Genomic DNA, 15806 nt, shown 5'->3' with positions numbered 1-15806 from the left:
CACAGACACGTTCAAAGCTATGGTGGCTTGATGCTGAGACCTTGGGTACAGTTCCTAGACTAGGAGCTTGTAGGGCCACCTTGCTGCTCAGGCCATGCGCTCTCTAACAGCTCCCGGAAAAACCAACACTGAATGCCATTTTTGCTTTTCATCCTTCCTTGTAAAAGCAAAAATCCTCTTCAGATTTCCTTTAGTTACCAAAAACAGGTACCAATGTAGGTCTTTTGTAAAAGTGCCTAATGAGAACTTTCAAAAAGCAGGGCACACTTGTAGCTTCAAATGACTGAATGAGTGAATGAATGAAATCTACAAAATCACTTTTGTATGTGGGTGGGAATGATATGGTAAATGATGCAGAGAACAGTTTCTCATCAGAAACAGTGAAATTCCTGTGAGAAATGAGGGTTACAAGATTCAAAGCAAATGTGGAAGGATTGACCTTTGATGAGGTCACTGTTCTTATTTTATAAAGTAAGACAGAATGTTTGGGTCCAGATGCAGACTTGTAAAGTTACTGAAGACAGTGTTCTTCTCTGAGTGCTTCTATGCTTCTATGTTCTCAATGAAGTGAAATTGGGGGTGGGGGCAAATGAAGTGTGAGGGCCTGGAGGAAAGGAAGTGTGAAATCTTAGAGTAGAGGAAGGTGAACTTCCTGAGCTGCATCGCCTCCATCTGACCCACAGGCCTATCTCTCATTTCTCCACCCTGCTCCATGCTGGAAGCTGGCCCACATGGACAGTATAAATGGTTTTCCACACCCTGTAATTCTCACTGGATTCAGACAATGGGAATCATTGGCAGGAGCTAGAAGACAGGGAGATTGAAATCAGTATTTGTTTTCCTAATTCCCTCCTGCAAGGACTAGTGGTCAGGCTGCAGCCCTTGACCACAAGCCATAGGCCTCTCGGGAAGCCATTTTCACATAGCTTTAGGAGTGACAATGCTATCTCCTTGTCATCTACCCCAGGCACTTCTTTCCTCTTTGTAGTTTCTTAACACTGCACCCATACTTTGCAAATAGTCCTTTTATCAAACTATTTTCATATTTTGCAATTTGATTGTACTCTCTATTCCCTACTTAATCTATAAACTGAGCAGCCCCAGGAAATAACCTCCCAAAATGAGAATTGGAATTATTTTCCTCATATCTCTGAGGAAGGCAGGAATAACTCTTGTTCCAGGGGAGAATGAGACCAAGGCTACTCACAGCTACAACAGCAACACTGTCACTGAAGGTCACAGGGAAGACAAAACATTGGATTCCAATTGGCTATGGTGCTTAATCACCAAGGTGTATGGGGTCACCTGGGGCTTTTCCTGAGAGCCCTGGAGACCATAAACAGGGTCAGGACAAGAATTGAAAGCTGTGGGTATATATCCAGTTGAGAACATGAGTGGTTGATCAGAAAACTTTAAAGGCAGCTTGGAAGTAATCCAGCAGATCTGGCTGAGGCCTGGACCTAGACTTGACTATGAAGATTGGTAAGGATGCTGGAGGGAAGAGAGCAGGAATGTGACAGTGGGGTGTGGGCCTATGATCAGACTCAAACGTGACTGAGAAGTTTGAATTCCTAAATTCTCCTGAGTTCCCCCTCAGTAATAAACAGGAGAACAGTCTTTCTTGACTAACAGCCATTTCATGCCTGTACCTGAGTCAGTTGCCTCTTAAACTGATGTGGATTTGCCTCAAGGCTTCTCTCCAATACCCTCCATTTTCTCTAGGAGTCTTACAAGATATCAGTATGTTTTGGATAGAAAAGTAGAAAGCCTACTTCAAGACAAACTATCCTGTCTATTGAAAATGTTATAGAATTCCACCATTCTGTCTAGGGAGCATGTAAAGGATAGAAATATATAGCTGTCACACCAGGGAGGATGAAATATAAGGCTTTAATAGGCCAAATTCTTGAGTCAGTGCACTCACCTAGAATTTGAAATTTCAATATCTTGGCTTGACTACTTGGAAGAGGCATCAGTTCCATGCACAACTGGTTAATCCTTGGCATACAGACAAAGGAGTCCAAAGGCTCAGATTGATCATTCATGACCTACCCACCTTGCCCCAAGCACTCCCTGCAAGAGAACTCATTGGTCACTTCCTTCCTCAAAGCATAACAAGAGCAGGTGTGGAGGAGGCTATCAGTGTCCTTGGAAACCCTGGGGATGGCTCTCCTCTGAAGACTGTTGATGATAGTAGGGGTCACAGTAATTGAATTGAGCCTTTTTTTTTTTTTTTCCAGTTGGGATGATGGAATCCCAAGACAGGAGAAGCCAAGGAAGTGCTTCATTGCTGAAATTAGGTGGGCACAGTTTCCACTGTAAGCTTCAGAGATCTATACTAAAAGGCAAATTGATCATAGAATACATGGTAGTGAATTATATGAGCATCTTCTCATATGAAACTGGAAAAAATCTTCATCCCTATCTTCGCTCAAGGATCATAAGAAGGATTAATGATTTCAGCTACTTCCCAGACCTAAATGTGTTCCTTGAAAGGAGGCTATGTCTCTTTGAGACAGAACCCTGCAGAACAGGCAAGGATGTGTTTAGGGCTCTCCCCTCACACTTTCCTCAAAGGAATGCGGTGAAACAGCATAAGCCATTTGTGGCCATATATTATTTATTTATTTATTTATTTATTTATTTATTTATTTATTTATTTTAAAGGATTTTATTTATTTATTCATAGACACACACACAGAGGGAGAAAGAGAGAGAGAGAGAGAGAGAGGCAGAGACACAGGCAGAGGGAAAAGCAGGCTCCATGCAGGGAGCCCAACGTGGGACTCCTAGGTCTCCAGGATCACACCCCAGGCTGCAGGTAACACTAAACCGCTGCACTACCGGGGCTGCCCATCTGTGGCCATTTATTAGGGGACTTGTGTTATTGGTGAAAAGAATCACCTAGATCTACATCTGTAGGTGTTAATTTTCTACAATCTTCAGTGACCCAAATGCCCCTCTGATTCACAAAGTAGGGACCTATGGAGGGCAAGTGGTAGATGCATTCTTGAGCTAATTCTATACAATAGTTGATCCCGTAAAATGGTAAACCCATCCTGTTATTTTTCCAGCTCCAGGATGAGTCCTGGGATACATATGTCAACTAATTGTCAGAATCTCCAAGTTTGTTCCTTATTATGTTAGAAAGTTTCCCCATTCATACCAAGATGGTAAAAAGAAAGAAATGTAACATCCTGATATAAATGGCAGAGTGTCTCTGCAAAGTGATAGACAAATTGTTGCACTAATCATACATACACAAAATGCAATTCTTCTTGGTCTACTTTTGATTTTTTTAAGGCAACATAGATTGGAGAAGCTGCTCTAACCCTCCTGAGGCTCCCTGGTCTGAGGAGGACCAAAGCAAGCAAAAGTCCTTCAGAAGGGCCAGGATGTAGTGCGAGCTGCCCTGCTACTTGGGCCTTCTGCCATGGTATACACATTGAGGGGAGATGTTAGCAAACCTTCACAGGAGAATCACAGTACAGACACTGAGAACTTGGATAAAATCCCTGCCTTTCTATTCTGACTACTCATCACTAAAAGCAACTTCTGGCTGCCACTGGGCCCTGGTGCATGTTGAGGACCTGATTGTGGGAAATAGTGTGACCAGGCAAGTTGAGCTGTGCATCATAAACCAAGTGCCATCTGACCAACTGATCCATAAAGTTGATCTTCTGTTATGTGGCAGTGGAAACTGGGCCCAAGCGTGTCTGGGAGGCACATAAATTGCAGGAAGAAATTGCTCAGATTGCCATGGCAGTTGTGTCTGTTGCTTTGCCACCTCTCCCTCCACCCATGCCTGCATGTAGCCTTGGGAGTATATCTGGAGCAAGGCACCTGTCAAAGGTAATATACAACTACTAATGCAGGTTCAGAATCCTCATATGCATCGGAAGACTAAATAGATTTTCATCTTGATTTTCATGGTAAGTTCATACAATAAAAGCATTTCTTATGGTCCTGTGACCCTGAGGGGCTTATGCATGAGGTACCAGAACAACTCAACAAGGATAACTGACCTGTGGTCCAACATTTATAAGAAAGCTGCAGTTTGTCCCTTCAATGCTGTCTTTTCCTATCATGGTGAAACAGGGCTTAATAAGCATTGGATTATTTACCTATTAATTCTGGAGACAGTATCAGGAGGGAATATAGACAAACTTGCATTGTTCCTGATCACAGGAAAGCTAATGGCACTTTCAATGTCTTCTGTATTGCAGATGCGAACTTTTCATTTGCCAAAGAGCAAAGTTGGTGGATGAAGTAGTGTATCTTTCATCTGCTCCTCCAAACCCACTTCCATGCTACTTGTCCTACTCTGTGTCCACAGAAGCTGACCTATATAAACAACATCAACAGTTCCTCTCTACTTCTGGCTTCTGGCTGGCTTCAGCCAACTGGAAGGACATTGGAAATTACAGGAAGGAAAGGGAGTTAAAAGGGAGAACAGTGGCAGTTTATTTAAGAGTGGTTTTAAATTTAGAGAAGTAAAAAACTGATAAGGCAAGTTAGCAAAGGGGAGGTGCTGATGAACTAGAGACATTAATGGGGATGTGTGTTTGGGTGGTGATATGGAGCTGAAGACCAGAAGCGTCAGAGAGAGACATATGAGATGAAGAATTCAAGGGCCAGTTACCAGGGACTAAGTTCAAATGTAATGAGGCCTGAATGTTGAATGGGGAATGCTGAGAAGGTGAGGTTGGGTAAGGAGGAGTGGAAGAAATGAGTCAGGAGCCAAAGGTATTTAAGAATGAGAAGGAGTGACTGATGACTGAAGGTGGCATCAATGAGAAGAGGTGGGAGGTGGAGAGATGGAGGTTGCTGCATCATGGGGAGATGTTGAAGAAGAGCAAGAGCCATGAATTAGAAGCAGCAGCTAGGCACAAGGCAAGTACCAACACTACCACCAGGCATGGAAATATGTGAGAGAAGAAAAGACAATACCTTTTAGTGAAAGTTTCTGGGGACATCTAGGCACCAGTAAGGCAACGTGAAAAGGGAACATAGCTAGAACAGCTGTCAGGCCTTCTTCCCTGGAAGGAGGTGGGTGGGGGCTCCTTTGGAGCACTAAGTCAGGTGTACATAGCAGCTTTCGGTACCAAGACCAGATTTTAAAACAAATTGGAGCTTCATGTCACCTTTGCAGTCAAAGAATTCAAAGATGGCTCATGAAGGGCATATTCTCAAAAACTCCCCACCTTTCAGAAGAGACACAGGTTGCCATTTAACAAATATAGATTCTAAACTGTAGAAAGAGCACATTCATCCTGAGAGTGCCAGGGAGAGAAATACAACTAGAAAGGTCTCCTATTTTCCAGTATTTAGTGCCCTGGGGATCTTAAACCTTTTGAAATCAGATGTTATATATAACTACCACTTCTGAGCAGAGTCCCCAGTAAACATTTTCATCTCAAGGAATCACACACAGTAAATCAAAAACTGAAGAAGAGGTAGGTTGTCTGGGGTCTAGCAAAGGTACTGATCAAGCAAAGTAGATGAGACTTCAGCTAAAAATTGGCACTCCCTCTTGCTCTTTGCTCTCATTATCTTTATCTCACATGTAACTTACCACAAAAGAACAGCACGTATTCTTTTATTTTATTTAAATTCAATTAGCCAACATATAGCACATCATTAATTTCAAAAGAACAGCATTTAATAAACATTAACTGAACCACTGGAGTCCTGTGCAGAGTGCAGAGCTGGGCGTATTAACCACAATTTTATATAATCAATGGAAGTAGCATGTACCACCTTCAAAACTGAAGATTATTATTCTAGGCTGCTAAATATGTAAAATATTATTTAAAAAGCACTTATGACTTTCTTACAAGTCAGATTTCTGCCCTTGTAAATTTTTTTTAAAGATTTTATTTAGCTTTTTGAGAGAGAGCACAAGCAGGGGGAGGGACAAGGGGAGAGGGTGAAGAAGACTCCCCGCTGAGCAAAGAGCTCCATCCCAGGACCCTGAGATTATGACCTGAGCCCGAAGGCAGATGCTTAACCAAATGAGCTACCCAGGTGCCCCCTGCACTTGTAATTAATGACTTAAAAACTCCATTGAAAAACATAAATGGATAGAATGCAATTTTACATAATGTAAACTACTAAAAAACTAGGACACTAACAAATTCTAAACCTTTTGTCAAGACGGTTTATTTTCTTTGATACATAAAATGTTTCTTTAAAAGTTGTCTTCCTTTTCCCAGGAAGAATGTGTATTGGAGAGTATACAATCTGAATGCTGGTTATTTTAACATGAAAAGTGATTACATGAAAAAATTCTAGAAGGCCTAGGAAACTGACAGTTAAACAGCACAAGCCATTTAGGTAGACTACTGCATTGTGTCTTTTCTTACAGAGCATAGCAAGATGTGTTTTGAAATATACATATTTTCCTATAGTGGAGTCTTTAGTAAGTTATTTTGTATGTCCTATGATTTTCCAGCATTCATCTGAATGGGTGTGGATGCCAAAGATCTCCACCGCAAAGCATGCTCATGGTAAACACCTTTTCTTCTCCCAAAAGTGGTCTTGGGGCAGTTTTCTATTGATGTTGGTGAAGGGTCAAGTTTCCCCTAGTCTTCAAACGATGTAATCTGTTAATTCCATCCCATCACAACATGAGCAAAAAGGAGGTAACACATCCCAACTGTGCAGGAGACGACCATCATTGGGAAGCCCAACCTGAAATACAAAGAAAAGTGGATCGTAGTGTCTGGTATCTGACAAGTACTATGAGATTTAGACTCATTATGACATTTGTCATCACGTCATTATATTTGTCATCTCTGCATCATCTTCCAATTGTCCTTCTGAGAAAGCTGGTTTCCCAGAAAGGTCGTATTTCATGGACCTCTGAAGTTTCTAATACTTCAAACTGAAGAGAGCTTCAGAGGTAGGATTAGGAAGTAATATCTAGTTTTAGGAAAGGAAGAGGAAAGAACAGGAATTTCTTAAGTAGTCAGTGAAATGCAAGATGTGAGTATAGGTATGCACAAATACAAAGGAGTCATGAGAAGATGAAAGCTTCCCTCATTATATGCCTCCCACAAATCCCTAGCCTGGCTAATAAATCCCAAACAATTTCCACTTCACATTTGGAATTCATGCTTTGCAGACATTTCTCCATGCTGCATTGTCACTGGAGGAAATTACTGCAAAGACTAAAGTTTTTATCCCAAAAAGCCTTCAAAATTCACTGGCAAGAGCCTAGTTTGTGATAGTGATAATAATAATGATTATGACATTCTTCCTTTCCCTGGCCATGGGCATGGGGAGTGGCTACTCAGGAAGAGCCACAGCAAGCTCTCCCCACAAAGCTGTAATTTTAACATGGAAACTGCATCCACAAATGAAATAGTTCCTTAAATTCTAAACCAGAATTGCACTTTTCAGGATGGTGGTAGCTTCTCTTTTGACCACATTTCTTTTACAGAACAGAAAACCAAAACAACAGATTTCAGTAAAACTATCTAGATTTCTCGAGATTAGTAAACTTTGTTTTTTTAAAATAGCTGAACATGTTTGCAATTGGTCAGCCTTGACAACTGAATTCTGGAAAAATACCCCCCAGGAAAATTGTCTGATCAACTCCAGGCATCACAGATCTCATCACAAGCTTTCAAATAGACGTGAAACCTTCTTGACACTATATGAGATTGTGTGACATTGCATCAGTGTCAAGTAAGATGCTGAATACTTCAACCTGGGTGCTGGGACACCTGGCTATGTTTCAGAAACAAATCTACCTGCAAGGGATGGATTCCACAAAAAGAAGACATTACTCTTGGGGAGTCCAAGCTGAGGAAATTCCTCATAGATGGTTCTGCTGTGCTTCTAAATGGGATTTACTGGTGTCTCAAAGATGCAACCAATCCCAAGAAGGAGCATTGCCTAGAGATTGGTGCAAGCATTCTGACACCATCAGAAAAATGATTGTTCACTTAGCATCTAAACTCCGTAGACATCCTCACACAGATGACCTCATAACTGTTCACATCGCCTTTGAGATTGGTATCATCACACCCACTGTACAGATGGGATTTGGAAAAAGAAGCAGACTTATCCAGGTAACTTGGCAAATCTGCTGTGGTGTAGACAATCAAACCCCATAAGTCTAAGTCTAGAATACATGCTTTTAACCACTATACATTCTGCTTCCCTGTGGGTATAAGTAAACCATACAATGACAATATAACACTCAGAAGTAAGTGAACATCTGCTATATGCTAAGGGTTTCATTGATATAGACATTGATACTTCCCAAACACAGTAAGGCAAGTCATACATATTATCCCTATTTTATAGAAGAAGCTGAAGCTTAAAAATATTAAGGAATTTTACAAAGTATGCCAACACTAAAATGCAGATGATATTTTGGCATATTCTCTGGCTTCAAAACTTGTATATATTCCTACCACAACACATTAGTTAAGGACCCTGCTCTTGTTCAGCTGCATGATGATGGGCATCTCCATGACTCAACTTCTTTATTTTTGAAATGTGGGTAATAATAGTACCTAGTTACTAAGGTTACTACAAGGATTATATAAGTTCACCCCTGTAAATCCCTTAGACCAGTGTGTCTGGTCACAATGAGCCACCAGAACAGAGACTGACAAGACACCCCTTTGTGCTCATTTAACATGACAGCAAACCTCAGACAAGGTATCCAGGACTACAGAGGAGACATTTTAGTGTTCACTGAACTTCAGGAAAATAGATCAACCTAAGTCTATTCTAATACCTCCTACTGTGTCCTAATTAAGGAACTCCCAAGGTACAAACTCCAGCCTAACCATTGTGAAGAGAGAGACAGAGACAGAAACAGAGAGAAACAGACAGAAATAGAGAGACAGGTGAGACAAAAAGAGAGAGAGAAGGGAGAAAAGGAATAGGAGAAGTGAGAGAGGTAAAGAAGGGAAGATGGAGAGACAGAAGACAGAAAAGATTTACATCAGATGCCAGCTCTAGTATTTTAGATTCCAGCTCCATCATTCGCTAGGTGGGTTATGAATGCCAAGAAAAATAATACTCACAAAGGTATTTGTATGTACTATAATATCCTTGAACCCATAAAAGTTCATAGACTAAGGATTCTATGAATGAAAAATGTGCTTTTCCAGTCCAAAGAGAATTCACCTAGGTAAACTGCCCCTTTTTATAGATCAAGAAACAATAAACTACAGCCCCCAGGCCAATAATTGCCCCCTGCCTAGGCCAAATAAAGTTTTTGCAAATAACTTTATTTTGCAAATAAAGTTTTATTGGAACACATTCTCTCCCATTCATTTACTTATCATCAATGGCTGCTCTACCATCTAGGGTGGCTGTGTCTGCCACAGCACAGAACAGTTGAGTAGTTGTGACAGAGACCACATGGTCCACAAAAGCCTGAAAGATTTACTATCTGACCCTTTACAAAAGATGTCTGCCATCCCTATTATAGCAAAAGACACTTAGTCCTGGAGAAGGTGAAGAAACTTTCAAATGTTCTTGTCAGCTCCCACTCAAAATAAAAGGTAGGCCCAAACCATTAGCCAAGAGAAAGGTACTGTGTGCCACTATGTAATTTCACATTTCTAGTGCCACATATTAAAAAGAGCAAAATGAAACAAATGAAAATAAATTTAATAATTTATTTTATTTAATCTAACATATTCAAATTATTATTTTAACATATAATCAACATAAAATCTCTAATGGGATATTTTACATTCATTTTTTATAGTAAATCTTCAAAATCCAGGGTAGGTTTTCTATTCACAGAATACCTTACTTTAACATGCCATATTTCAAGGCTCAATTGTGCCAGTCACTGGAGGCTGTGCGGTCCAACACAGCTCTAGGAGTCTCACAACTTCCGGCTAGAAAATGTGAAAATCCAGATTGATGACCTTGAGAAAATGCAGGGGATGCTGGCTGTGGACGGAGCTTTCAGAGAGAATATGCTGGAATGAGTCCTTCACAGAAAGAATAGGTTTAGACAGGCTGACAGGGGTCTGCCACCCTCTGTGTACATATCCCTTGGGCGAGCACTCATCAGGGTGGCTTTTTTCCTTATACATTTTGTAACTTGCACATGCATATAAAGAATCCTCTAATGTTAGGGTCAGGACAAATGATGAAACTGTTTATTGGCAAATTTGATGGCAGCACTGACAACAGTGGCTACACACCTGAATAACTGATAAAGACAAGGATGGGGCAGCTCCTTCTGTTGAAACTGCTAAAGTTGGCATGTTCCTTTCTGGGGTGATCCCCTGCTGCTTTTTCCTGTGGGAGTGTGGTTAGCTTGATTGGTGTTTCAATGCTTCACTTACTGTCCAGGCAGGAGTCCGCTGGAAGGAGATTTATTTGAAGATATGGCAGTAATAACTTCCTGTCACTGCCAGTAGTGCTTTGAATATACACTTTTATGGTCCACATTTACCAAGAGTAGTTTCATTTCCCAGAAGATCCATTTGTCTTGCTCTCTAGCCTCTCAGAAAAGCAGTATCTTCACCAAAAGGCTTAGGAAAAGCATATTTGCTCAAAATCCAGCATCACATTATGCTTTCATTTCCCTCTGGGATTATTTTCAATTTACTCTGGCTCCAAACATCACATTCTATTATAGGAGGCAAAAACACCTGAATGTCAAAGCACAAATCAAGATGCAAAATGTCAGATGGATGTCCAGACAAATGCTGCATTCAGTTTTAGGTTAAAAATGTAATTGTGATGACACACAGTACTCCAAGGAACCAAAGCTTCCATATTTCTGGGAAACTAGCTGCCCCAGAACCATGCCATTTCTGAAGGAGGTCAGGCACTGCACCAAGGGCAGAATTCCACACACTGAAGAGAGACCTGGTTTGCAGCAAAAGGAAATGTTTGCTAATGAAGTCTCCGACTTGAGTTTTAGACAGAAACCATTCTTTCTATTTATTTTTCCTTTCCAAAAGGCTTTACAACATACCATGACTACTTATCATCAAAAGCCATTAATCATTAATCAAAAGCCATTTCATTGTTGCCTTTCTACAAAGGTAATGCATATTTCTCAGCAGAACAGCTTTTGTTTTTATAGGACTGTGGGAGCTTATCAGAGGGATGTACAGCTTGCCCACTTTCCATAGACCATGGATATCTTGAGAATCAGACTCTTCAGCCCCTTAACCAGTCTTCAGGTTATTCAGGGCCCCAGGAGAGAAATTGCTTTCTTTTCCTCATCTCTCATCTGAAATTTGAGCAGCCCCATACTTCATGTCCTGGATCTCTCCAGGTGACAATTAGCTAATCCTCTTCATGAAAAAAGCCTGAAGGAACTTCCTGAATCTTGGAAATAAAGCCCCATGGTTACATTTCCCAAAGAGAGAGGGGTTCCTGGTGGGGTAGAAGGTGGTGACCCAGAGGGAGAACTACAGAGAAGAGAAGGCATAACTAAGTTGGAGAGGGGTGCTCACGGTGTCTTCAGAGCCCTCCCCATCACACTGCATTGGTGACAAGCTGCCAGCAGCAGAGTTCACGTGGCTAAAGACTAGAAAGGATGACAAAGGAACAGCATAGAAGTCATGGTAAGGAGTAAAGCATCAAAGTGAAAAAGGCAAAGCTTGGAGAAAAAGGCATGTGAGGATGAAACTGTAATAATTTTTCCCCGGTCAGAATAGATTCTAGTTTGGGTGGTTTCTTTTTCATGTGTTCAACCTTATGAAATGTACGTGCCCACTTTCATAGCAAGCAAAAGAGAAAGAAGTCAAGAAAATTATGTGTTGTTCTTTCTTCTTCTTGCATACTTTGTGCCCACCAATGCCAGCTCCAGCCCGTCTCTTAACCAGCACCACTGCTCTTGGCGTGAGCAGTGGAGCTGGAACTCTCATTTCTCCCTCCATGAGATCTGCAGTCAGTTAGCCTCTCCCTTCCATGTTGGGGAAGACCCTTTACCCACTGGGTATCCTCTGAAAATAAATGGAAAGTCAGACAGCCCTGTAGACACATGGCATCATGTGAAGACATCCAATACCTTCCTGGCTCCTTCTCCCATATTCCCATATTTGGAATATGACCAACTTCTTTCTGACTTTTATTTTTTTATTTTAATTCTATTTTAATTCTAGCATACTTAACATATAGCATTATATTAGCTTCAGGTGTATAACACTGATTCAACCATTCAATACATTATTCAGTGCTCCTCAAGAGAAGTGTACTCTTAATCTCCTTCACCTATTTCACCCATCCCCCCACACCCACTGTCCCTCTGGTAAACAACAGTTTGTTCTCTGTAGTTGAGTCTGTTTTTTGGTTTGTCTTTTTTTCCTTTGTTCATTTGTTTTGTTTCTCAAACTCCACATGAATAAAATCATATGGTATTTGTCTTTCTCTGCTTGATATATTTCACTTGGCATTATACTCTCTAGCTCCAGCCATGCTGTTACAAATGGCAAGATTTCATTCTTTTTATGGCTGAATAACAATAATATATACACATACATACATAAATGGGATATATACATATATATAAACGGGATATATGTATATCCTATTTTTTTTATCCATTCATCTATTGACACATGGGCTGCTTCCATAATGTGGCTATTGTAAATGGTGTTGCCATAAACATAGAGGTGCATGTATCCCTTCTGACTTTTTAAAGAACATCATATTTAGCTGGGTTAAATAGCAGCAACATTCCTCAACTATACCCAGCAAGCCTTTATCCTTATCTTTCTTTTTTCCCTCTATTGAGTATTGGACTCAAATTCTGGACTGCATCTCCATTGCCCTCCTCTAAGAACTTTCTTCACCCAGTGCCGCCTTCTTTCACACCTTTAATGCCTCCTTTCTGACTGACATCTTTTTCTGGCCTATAAATACCCCCAAATCTTCCTTTGTTACAATTAATTGTTCCTCACTTCACTCCAACCCCTCTTAAATTACTTAATGCCTTTGTTATGTACATTGCACTCTGTTGGTTAATACATGGATGATACAAAGAGAATTACAGGCTCTCCCTGCCTGTAAGTAGCCCACAGTGAAAGGGAGCATATAGAAAATCAAATTTGCAATACAATATAGTGAGTACTATACAGAGGCCTCTACTCAGGATTCTGAAGGAAAGCACTGAAAGCAAACAACTCCTTCATTGGCTGGTTATCAACTGGTGAGTATGAAGGGCTGAGTAGAACACAAGAGGTTTGTAAGAAAAATGAGTTTCAAGTTTTGTTGTTCAACAGAAAATAGGAATTAAACAGCCAACAAAGAGGAGAATGGGCATGAGCGATTTTGAAGACAGCATCCATACAGATTCACTACTTAAAATAACCTTGATGGTCTATATTTTTCCAAAAAAACATTAATTTTATAAAAATTCTTTTTATCACATTTATGTAATTTTCTAATATAACTTTTATCTTTACCTCCATAGCCTTATTCCCTTTCTTAGTACCTAGTTTTTGCTTTCATTCCTTTTCTTGATTGAGCCAAAGTTTTTACTATAACATCAAAAACACTTACAAAAAAAAAAGAAGAAAAGAAAATCACCTCTTGACTTACCAATTCTGCTGTTTATAGTCTTCTTGTGTGTGTGTGTGTGTGTGTGTGTGTGTATGTATGTTGGGTTGTTTGTTTCTATTTAAATTCCAGTTAACATATGGTGTAATATTTGTTTCAGATGTAGAATTTAGTGATTCAACACTTACATAGAACACTTGGTGCTCATCACAAGTGTACTCCTTAATCCCCATCACTTATTTCATCCATCTCCCACCTGCCTTCCCTCTATCAGTTTGTTCTTTATAGTTAAGAGTCTGTTTCTTGATTTACATCTCTTTTTCCCCCATGATCATTTGTTTTGTTTCTTAAATTCCATATATGAGTGAAATCATATGGCATTTGTATTTCTCTAACTTATTTCCTTAGAATAATATTCTCTAGTTCCATCCGAGTCCTTGCAAATGGCGAGATTTTATTCTTTTTAATGGCTGGGTAGTATTCCATTGTATATATATCCACCATTTCTTCTTTATTCATCAGTTGATGGACATTTGGGTTTGTTCCATAATTTGGTCAATGCTGATAATGCTGCTATAATCATTAGGGTGCACCTGTTCCTTAAAATCAGTATTTTTGTATCCTTTGGGTAAATACTTAGTAGCACAATTGCTGGATCATAGGGCAGCTCTATTTTTAGCTTTTTAAGAAATCTCCATACTATTTTCCAGAGTGGCTGCACCATTTTGCATTCCCAGTAATAGTCCACAAATGTTCCTCTTTCTCTGCATCTTTGCCAACTCCTACTGTTTCCTGTGTGGTTAATTTTAGTCCATTCTGACTGGTGTGAGGTGATATCTTATTATACTTTTGATTTGTATTTCCCTGATTATGAGTGATATTGAGCTTCTTTTCACACGTCTGTTGGCTATCTGTATGTCTTTTTTGGAAAAATGTTCATTTCTTCTGCCCATTTTTGAGCTAGATTATTTGGGTTTTATGTGTTGAGTTTTGTAAGTTTTTTATATATTTTGGAGATTAGCTGTTTATCAGATATGTCATTTGCAATTATCTTCTCCTATTCCATTTTTAAAAAAAGATTTTATTTATTCATGAGAGACACAGAGAGAAAGAGAGGCAGAGACACAGGCAGAGGGAGAAGCAGGCTCCATGTAAGGAGCCTGACATGGGACTCGATCCTAGGTCTCCAGGATCACGCCCTGGGCTGAAGGCAGTGCTAAACCACTGAGCCACCCAGGCTGCCCCCGCTATTCCATTTTTAATCTAATTCAGTTAGTTTTGGCTTTGTATTGTTTGATTCTTTCCTCCTTCTTTCCTGTTTTATTTCATTTCTGTTTTATTTTTTCTCAATTTAAAATTAATTAAAATAACTAAGGCTACACTTGATTCCCAGTACAACTCCAAGGCCTTCCTTGAACTTTGCAATGTTACCTTTTTCTTTGGAGCTGAGTCAGCTGCTATGACTTACATAGGGGGTGGGGGCCATGCAAAGCCTGGTGTTATGAACTGAATTTGCTGCATACCTTCAACAAGTAGCCAACCTCCCTGAGACTAATTTTCTTATGAAATAATATTTTTGCAAAGAAATTTAAGATACAGTGTATAAAACAATGATTAGGGTCTAGTACTTTATAAATGCTCTTGAAATAGTGAATGTTAATTATTATTTTTGTTACTACTAACATATATTCTATTAATACAATTACTATTAAAAAATACAATTACTATTACTCCTATTACTATTATTTCTTTTGATTTATCTTTTGCAAAGTGGATCACCATTTTCCTCTTATTTTTAACTTATAATGCAATGCAAATCATTCATGGTTGTCAGACTATGGCTTGTAAATATCCAGTTATTAAATCATGAAGATTGTCTTCACAGCTTATTATACAATGAATATTTGTAGCTGTTTTGTGGGCTCTTGAAGGTATACTCTCCATAGGAAAAAAAAAAAAAAGAGAATCATATAACTAATCTTTCAATTCTCAGAAATGGATAGTGTCACATGAAAGTCTTTCAATAATAATGAAGTTTATATTAATTTCTCCTTTTATTTCTGATAACTTATCTTGTTCATTTGATGCTACTATTTTGGCAGTTAAAAACTATTATACTGACTCTGTTTTACTGACTGAATATTTTATTTTATTTTTCAAAGATTTTATTTATTTATTTATGAGAGACACACAGAGAGAGGCAGAGACACAGGCAGAGGGAGAAGCAGGCTCCATGCAGGGAGCCCGATGTGGGACTCAATCCCTGGACTCCAGGATCACGCCCTGGGCCAAAGGCAGGCACC

The 15806-nt window shown here is 39.6% G+C and overlaps 1 protein-coding gene across 1 annotated transcript in view; it reads right to left on the bottom strand.

Annotated features, from left to right (window-relative positions):
- Positions 1 to 5582: 5582 nt before the first annotated feature.
- OCA2 (OCA2 melanosomal transmembrane protein) overlaps positions 5583 to 15806 on the bottom strand; it is a 452602-nt gene continuing 442378 nt past the window's right edge. The window contains exon 24 of the mRNA XM_025437625.3: positions 5583 to 6693. Within this exon, the coding sequence (XP_025293410.1) occupies positions 6609 to 6693 (85 nt within the window). The 3' untranslated portion in view covers positions 5583 to 6608. The remainder of the gene's footprint in view (positions 6694 to 15806) is intronic.

The sequence above is a fragment of the Canis lupus genome, chromosome 3 (genome assembly GCF_003254725.2).
Source record: "Canis lupus dingo isolate Sandy chromosome 3, ASM325472v2, whole genome shotgun sequence".
In the NCBI taxonomy this organism is placed as follows: domain Eukaryota; kingdom Metazoa; phylum Chordata; class Mammalia; order Carnivora; family Canidae; genus Canis; species Canis lupus.
This window is presented reverse-complemented; position numbering and strand designations above follow the sequence as displayed.